Source organism: Nuphar pumila, chromosome 8 (genome assembly GCF_984573655.1).
Source record: "Nuphar pumila chromosome 8, dmNupPumi1.hap1.1, whole genome shotgun sequence".
In the NCBI taxonomy this organism is placed as follows: Eukaryota; Viridiplantae; Streptophyta; class Magnoliopsida; order Nymphaeales; family Nymphaeaceae; genus Nuphar; species Nuphar pumila.
Genome location: NC_143256.1, coordinates 126,238,116 through 126,246,880, shown reverse-complemented (window position 1 = coordinate 126,246,880; position 8,765 = coordinate 126,238,116). Strand labels below are relative to the sequence as shown.

At 41.6% G+C, this 8,765-nt stretch overlaps 1 protein-coding gene across 1 annotated transcript; it reads right to left on the bottom strand.

Moving 5' to 3' along the window:
* Positions 1–5,595: 5,595 nt before the first annotated feature.
* Positions 5,596–7,710, bottom strand: LOC149830665 (uncharacterized). Its single transcript, XM_090016670.1, has one exon. The coding sequence runs from the start codon at positions 6,462–6,464 to the stop codon at positions 5,805–5,807; it is 660 nt and encodes a 219-aa protein (XP_089872796.1). The 5' UTR covers positions 6,465–7,710; the 3' UTR covers positions 5,596–5,804.
* Positions 7,711–8,765: the final 1,055 nt, after the last annotated feature.

Sequence of the window (8,765 nt, the reverse complement as noted above, 5' to 3'; positions counted from 1 at the left end):
GCACCCTGAATCAGGACTGTAAACTGGGGTTAGAGTCAGCCAAGCTTCTGATATATAACAGTACCTCAGTAAATGCATGACATAATAAAAGCACCACATTTTACATATCTTGGGCTTTCACATTTGGGAGAAACGCCTGGATCTTCATCTTAACTAGCTGATGTCAGGCTTCGAGTGGGTGTTTCTGCTTTCTGAGAATTGATCGGTTAATTCAAACCATTTTTGCTCATAACACTTTTCTGGCAATGTTTTGATTCAACCAGAATCAGCCAGTTTACAGTGACTTTTACAATCTTCATCTTTGACTTGTCTTAAATGCTCACGACATCTTCCAAGTCCCACGGCAGTCACTTATGGTCATCTGGTCACCCGGTTGCCATAAGCTCATCTTGGCCCCTTCTCAACAACACGCTTTCTGCTGCTTAGAACTGATGGAAAGGGGTTAGTAGCAATGTACTTGGCATGATCCATGCATCAAGAAACAGTGAAATATATTCACGGGCTTAGAAGCGAAGATCCCTGCAACGTAGCTTCAGGTAATCACAAACACCGAAAGCAGGCCTTTTACACCAAGAGTGAAAAGAAATACTTTTTCACAGGAAGTGGCACAACTTTTTAAAAATCCTGCCAGCATGTCCTTTCCATGAAAGATATTATGGGAGGAAGTTCGAAGGATTTGGAAGGTGGTAGGAAAATTTGGAGTCCACTTGGATGTATGTTCCGAGAAGGGAAAGAAAAAGGATGTCAGCTCAGCGTTTTTCCATATAAAATTATATGAAACAAACGGTTGATTGTTCAAAGAAAGTTTTTGCACTAGTCAGACTTGGGGATTTCTTGATGAGGGAAACTCCCACGATAAATTAAAAAAAAAAAAGTGATGTGGCAAATATTGTGATAAGTATATCGCAATTTTTTTTTTTGATACCAGTTTAAATATTTGATATTATGTGAAGTTTTTGAATTATTGCAATTTTAACATTTATTAAAGGTGGCGTTTATCTAGTTTTCGCATATTGTTTCAGCCGTCCACTGCTCTGAAAATTTTCACAGGGCTCATCTGAGACATAAGATGTCCTGCCATGGTCGCCTTTTGAAAAAAGATATCCTCCCATGGTCGTTTGATGCCGTCCATCTCCATGGATGAACGGCATCTAACGACCCCTGACAGAAGATACTGACCTGGTCTGCAATCTCCTTTCCTTTTCTCCTTTATCTAGCAGGTGGATAACCAGTCATCGTTTTCATGGTAGTCATCAGCATCATCGAAATAATGTCATCCTCATCTCTTTACCATTATCGATTCCTGTATGCTAGGTATCACATCATCAGCAATGCCACACAAACCACGCCACTTGTTTCTATGTTTCGCAAGAAACCATGATATTCTAATCTTCTTTTTAGGTCATTTCCCCTAAAGCCCTTCTTCTCATTACCTTTGTTGACTTAGGGCCTGTTTGTTGGAAACTGTTTCCACAGAAATGCGCACAACCCCATGCATTTCCGTGGGGCCCACCACGGCAACACAAACACGGGATCCTATATGTGCGGAAAGAGGACCTCGTTTTCTGTCAAAACGCTTCCCGTGGGGGGGGGGGGGGTCGGACTTGAGTTCCTTAGAAGAGAGCTCCTTGCCACCCTAGGGTCACGTTTGTGTGCCAAAGAAAGTTAGGGGTTTCCATGGAAACGCATGCATTCTCATGCATTTCCACGGACCCCACAAACTCCCGTTTAAACATTGAAATCTCCTTCCACGAGAAAAAGGACCCGTTTTTCAACGAAAATTAAGTCTGTGTGGAACGTTTCATGAAACAGGAAAACACAATCCATGGAACAAGAGAATGAGTGTTCGTTAAGCACTGAATTCCATGAAATATGAAACTTAGGATTTGACTGTAGCCTAGCAAACAGGTGGGACAAGGGTTGGATCATTCCAACCATAATCCGAGTTTTAAGCAGGAGGACCAGAATCTAACTAAATCCGATGTAGTAGAGTCCCATCCTCATCCAAATTTTATGTTGTAGTCTGGATACGGTGCAAAAAAGAGATTGGGAAACAAGGATTTTACATGTAAAAAGGAAAAAAGATCAGGTGCAGTGTGATTGCACACTTAGTGTGCGGATTCACCTGATCACCCTCCACTTGGAGATGGGGCCTGTCAGTTGTGGGGCCAAAAAAAATTGGAGGGCGATCAGGTGCAGCAGCACACTGAAAGTGTGCAATCACATTGCACCTGATCTCCCTCCATTTTTTTTGGCCCCACAACTGACACGCCCCATCTCCAAGTGGAGGGTGATCAGGTGGAGCCGCACACTAAAAGTGTGCAATCAATCACACTGCACCTGATCTTTTCTTTTTACATGTAGCCAAAAAAAATGGAGGGCGATCAGGTGCAGCAGCACACTGAAAGTGTGCAATCACATTGCACCTGATCCTCCCTCTGTAAAAAGTGCAAACAGATGGGACTTGATGTGGATATGAATCAAAGCCCACTGGAAAAATCCGATAATATAAGCTAAAATCTAAGCAATACACGTTAAGTTTTAAGATCCATATCAGAAAGGAATATGTGGAGTTCGAATCAGAAATGCAACATTAGCTTATTGTCGCACTCAGAGAAAAAAGCGTGAAGGTTAAAACACCTTTAAGAAGGTGATATATTTGGAAATATGATAATTTCTTGTTAAAATAAATATACCATAACTTACTACAAAGTTGTAGAACTTGGTGCATTTCACCAAGTGGTGTCAATTACGTACTATCAAAGCAAATAAAAGGGCAACATTGCATACTATGGAAGAAGATGGCCAGGAAGAGATTACTTCAGCAGGAAAAACCAAAAAGATCAAACACCAGACCTAAAAGAAACAAAAAAAATGGTAAAATAGCGTATTAAATGAAGATAGAGAAAATTTTCTATTGAACAAGAAGTCGACCACAGTTCAGCTTTTATACGGCATGTTTGATGGCTTGTCCAGAATTGGACGAAATAAACAAAAAAGATGAAATATAACACTGGTTTTGTTCGTTCCATAACAACTGTACCAAATCCGACGATTGTTTGTATTTCAAATGTCCATTGTTTGATAACTATGTGCAAACAACTTTAACAGTCATAAATAATGAGTTAGATTACTTTGTTTTGGATGGTATGACCCAATTCACACACTATTTTACATGTTTTAACAAGTTTATTATGAATTTTTGCACCAAATATGAATCTAGAATTGGATTCAAATACCATAATATTAAAAAAAACGTTTAGAACACAATATCATAACATAGAAAAAACCCAAGTATGTCTCAACTAGTAACGGAACTCTTGGAGAAGGAAGGAAAATGGATAAAGTATCCAGTTCATGGAATGGAAAGCTCGTCTCATGAAGGTGCCTCATAAAAAACTCTAAATTCAAAAAGGAGTAGAAAAAGAAGCGATCTGCTTTTCGTTTACCAGAAGAGTAAAACTCCGCAAATTTTGTAAATTCCAAGAAAAAACGAAAAGGTTTAAGTAAAAAAAAATTCAAGAAACAGAATCGTAGTACTCTTTAAACAATGGAGAAAACGAATTCCGCTCTCGTTTTCCCTTTCGGTTTACCTGTGAATTTGAAGGTGAGATCGGCGATGCACCGCTAGACCCCTTCCAGTCACGGGCCCGCCGCCACCTCACCCCCGGTGACCGGCCTCGCCTCCCCCTCAGCCACCGGCTACCGCACAGGAGAGAGAGAGAGAGGAGGGTGTGCCCATCGAGGCATTCATTTTTTTTTTTAACTTGATTCCTCTCGGCCCCGTTCTTTTCCAAACCTGGGTCCAACACGACGAGTTCCAACAAAGACCCATTATTTTTCAATATATATGAAAAAAAACAGAATATCATTTTGCCAGGTATGAATTAAGTCTGGTTCATGTAATCCTTATACGACTCGGGTATGGTTTTTCTTATGGCATTACCCAATCACATACGAGTCTGGATCTGGAAACAGCACCTCAAAGTCAGATCGGTGTTAGGACTCACTTGGGTTGTATCCTTAGTTATGGTGATAATAAGCACTATCAGCACAATATTATCCAGGTAACATGTCTAGATGAGTTGCAAGTTGCAACAGGACCATCAAATTGCCCCGCCGAGTCAGTACAAGATGTTGAGGTTTCCCAATAGGATGAACCGATGCTATCGTTATCGGTGCGTATCGCCGATACCCATTCTCAAGAAATTCGATACGCTGCAGGCCTGAATAGGCTATTTTTTTAATAATTGTAAAAAAAATACCAACAATATTTTTTAATATTATTTTAAATTTATTTTAATGGTTTTAAAGCGTGTCATGTTATGATTGACACATTATACGTTTTTTTTATTTTTGGGGCGATATAGAACGATTCAGTTGAGTATCAGTATCCGCCTACAGCTGAATCGGGGTCCAACGATTCAGGGCCGATACTGACAACATTGGGATGAACCACCAATTCACACGTGAACGGTAATACTTTCTGATATCATGCTGCTAATACTCAGCCATTTAGGGATGGCAGTGGACCGGGAAAAAGCGGGGCCCGCCCCGCCTCGCCCCGTTTGGACCGGGGATGAAGGGTATGAAACGGGGATGGAGGCAGGGGTGGAGGATAAAATCCATCCCTGCCGCGGAGGCGGGGCGGGGGTGGACGTGCACTTTTCCCCGCCCCGCCTAATCCCCGCCCCGACCACTTTTCCCCGCAAAATCCCCGCCCCGCCTCATCCCCGTTTGGACCGGGGATGAAGGGTATGAAACGGGGATGGAGGCGGGGGTGGAGGATAAAATTTTGAGGCGGGGCGGGGGTGGAAACCTTGTCCCCCGCCCCGCCCCACTGCCATCCCTGCAGCCATTCACGTGATGAGAATACAGAAGGAATTAAATGAATGAGAGAGAGAGAGTCATATCTAACAACTATTCCATATATCTCGTACCAAAGCACATAACGGGATGTTTACCTGCAGAAATACACACAAAGAAGACCAACAGAAGATCCAGGGCAAAAGGTTCAGACCACAATTGCAGAAAGAGAGGATCTTAATGATAGTGAAGGACCATGACTGTTGACAGTTGAACCATATGGGCTTCTAGGGCATAACCAAGCCTTACAAGGTACCTGGAACATGTCGATGTGATCAAAACCATGGAAGCGACTTCATGAGACTGATAACCTTAAAATATGAAGGTTAATCATTAGTTGTGTCCTTATACATATAAGGAAAAGAGCATGGCAATCATAATGTAGCATTCGGAATCAATAAACAAATGGCTAGCCACAAGTGTAGAGGTGTAAGAGAACTACCCCTAAAGCATCCTACAACTGTTCTTTGTATCTCAGAATACCATCTGATTTTGTTAAAGGCAGCATTTAAGTTGTGGATTGATTTTTTTTAGACTGAAAATTGCGGTCAGCAATACATCCGTAGTGGACTCATAAAAAACAAGAAAACTCAGGCGAGGTTACATGGCAGAGTTCAACTTGTGGCTTGCTTTTTCAAGTCGAAATTGAGGTCACCAATATCTTAATACTGGATTGAGAAACACAAAAATACTCAGGCTAAGATATATTCATAAGCAAAGCAGCGGTAATTGCAAGCATGAAAACCATTGCAGTTGAAACAAGCATGAAATCAGTACTAAACAGCCGGACAGCTTCGCTATAAACACCAAAACCACATCAAATAATGACCATCCATAGGCTCAAAAACATGGTTATACATTGATGTGATGTTTTCAAACCTAAGATGAGCATAATTTCAAGTCTCAAAGGAGAAGAAAGGCATAACTGCAATTAGATGCTACTGTACAAGAACAAGGTGCTGAACAGAGGAGCCATTTGAGCTTGTGGTGTTCATTTTGCAATCGAACTCCTGCAAATTGGCCAACCCATCAGCCAATGCTCCTGCACCTCCACTTCCAGAACCAGCATGGCTGCCTGTATCTGGCAGAGTTCCAGGCGAACCATCGCTTCCATTCGGATCAATTTCTTCTTCACCTTCAGTCAGACCATCTGCAAGCTCTACACTCTTCGGAACAGTCACAATTAACTCCCCGGCTATATAAGCGGCACTAGCAAGCTCCGGCCTCGTAGAAGGGGGCAGCCTGAACCTCCACCGGTCCAGTTCTAGCTCATCCATGGGCAATTCGAGCAAGTTCCGACCATGGACTACAATTTTGGAAACACCAGGGACGATTTCCACCAATTGGGCTTGGACGTCCTCCGTGATTTGATCCGTGATCAACACGAACCTGAAGCAATCTTGATTCTCTTGCACCAAAACATTGGCCTCCGAATTGAAGGGCAGCTCCAGAACCCTGTTGAAAATATGCGGGAGCTTACGGAGCTTCTTCGTACTCCCCACAATGGAGAAAGAAGGCAGCCCAGCTTCAGAGAGGGTCGCATTGATATCATAACGGAACGTAATATTCCGTTTCTTCGGAGGAGGGGGAGCATTCATGATCACCAAGGTGGTTGAAAACCCCCAAAACTAAAACAAAACACCCTTATAAGAGATACCCGATTTCTTAAGAGAGGCCTATTCTAAGATACCCAGTTCAGAAAAATACCCAACTTTTCAGCAACAACCACACTCTTTCACAAAGACATCATCAATACTCAGCCCTAGAAAGAAGAAGCAAAGTTCCAGTAGAAACCCTAACAAGGAAGACCTCGTTTTCTCACTGCACACAAGCTGCAAATGGTTACATCTGCAGAACCAAAAGGCCCTAATCCTACCCCCCAACTAAATAAAGGCCTCAGCCAATGTACCGGAAACCCTGACAATAAAAAACCCTAATCCAAACACAAGAAAGAAACGAGAAGTTAGGGCAAACACGGTCCCACAAATGATCAAATCATGAGAAGGAAATCCAAAGCCAGCATATATATATTCACAGAAACCACCAAGAGATCATGCAAAAAGTACTCAGCCAGAACGAGTGAAAAGAAACAAACGAACAAAACCCAATTATTAAAACGCTAACCAGATTAAATACAACGACTACAGCAATATCAACAAAGGAAAAAACAACGCGATTTATCAGTAAAAATCAAAACCCTCCGAAACGATAGAATCAAACCCTAACTCCAAAACGGCAACAAAAACCCAACTTTAATTTTTAAAAAAACATAGCAAATATTACTTAGGAATCAACTCCGAATCAACGGAAATCTAAAAAACATGAAAATAACAACAAAAATATTGAAAAAAAGGCGTAGAGAAAATGAGATTTCCGAACTAAACCCTAATTATATTAATCAAAAGAGAAGGGGAAAAGAAAACACAGCGAAATTTTCCTAGAATTAAAGGAAGAATTTTTTTTCTCGATCGATCGGAAACCGTGTTTACCACGTGAAGACCAATCAAGCTTTCACAGAAGAGACCCCAAAAAGGATGGAAAGAAGGTGATGGAAAGCCCTATGGAAGCCCTACTCGCATCATTTTTGGGGGAGCTAAAAATTAGGGTTTTCTGGATCAGCAGCGCCCGCGATTAGGCGACGGCAATCGAAATGATCGGTAACTTCTTGTATGAAATGATTGAATCGGGGGCCAGATGGAAATCGATCGAGCAAACACTTGAATCTACGAGAAGGGGAAGAAGAGGAGGATTGAAATCCGAGGGGTGGAGTCAAGGATTTAAGCGCAGAGAGAGAGAGAGAGAGAGAGAGAGAGAGAGAGACGGTGGAATCCTGCAGGTCATCTAGATCTTCAGGTATTTGCCTTTAATTTTTGTCTTATTACATTTAACACCTACTTTTCCTTATTTAAAAAAAAAATAATGTATGTCCCCAAGGAGACGTGGTGGTAAGCAACCTAGGGGTGGGTATCGGGCGGGCCGGCCCCTATTGGACCCGGTCAACGGGTCGGGTTTTGGCCCTGTTTTTAACCGGCTCCTATTTGAAGAGAAGCCCGTGTCAATGTGAAGCGGGCCGCCCTGGCCCAATCCTAAAATGCATAAATGCTTGACTGAAATTATAGATTAACGAGAATATCTAGTTTTCATGCAACTAATTCCTAATTAATACAAATAATTAAGTAAATAGTAATAATTAATAAATAGTTAGTTCTCATGCAATTAATTAAGTAAATAATAATACTATACAATAGTCATTTTTTTATTTTTTTATATTATTAAAAATTCATAAATAACTCAGGCCCATCCCGGGAACCAACGGGCCTACCCGAGCCCGACCCATCGTATATAACGGGCCGGGTTTCAACCCGGTACCTATTGAGCCCCCAAACCCAACCCATAGCGAGCTGGGTTGGCTTGGCCCATCGCGACCGTTGCCCACCCCTAACTTAGGCTATCTAGGCCACTAAACGTGTGGGCAAGGTTCAAATCCTACGATCGTTACTTTCAGCAAGCCGAACTAAGGCAACTTTATGTCTCCGATTTTAAAAGCAGTTTAGCCATGTCTTAAGTGAAAAAAAAGGACTTAATGTATCAGTTATTATAAAAAAAAACATCTAGTTATTATATTAAAATCGAAAAATACATTTGTCCTCCTGAAAAAAGTGCAAATAATATGAACATTTGATTATGAAAGATTCGGGTCGGACCACGGACCCGATCTCACTCCTCATTGAAAGAGCTGACATGATCAGATAGTAGACCCACGTTTTGATGCAGATACAAGAGGGTTGTGATAAGAGATTACAAATGGATCAGATTTGGTCACATCTCCAATCTGAATATGACACATTATGTTCAGATGTGCCATGTGGCTCTCAAAATAAAATCTGAATGTGTGTTCA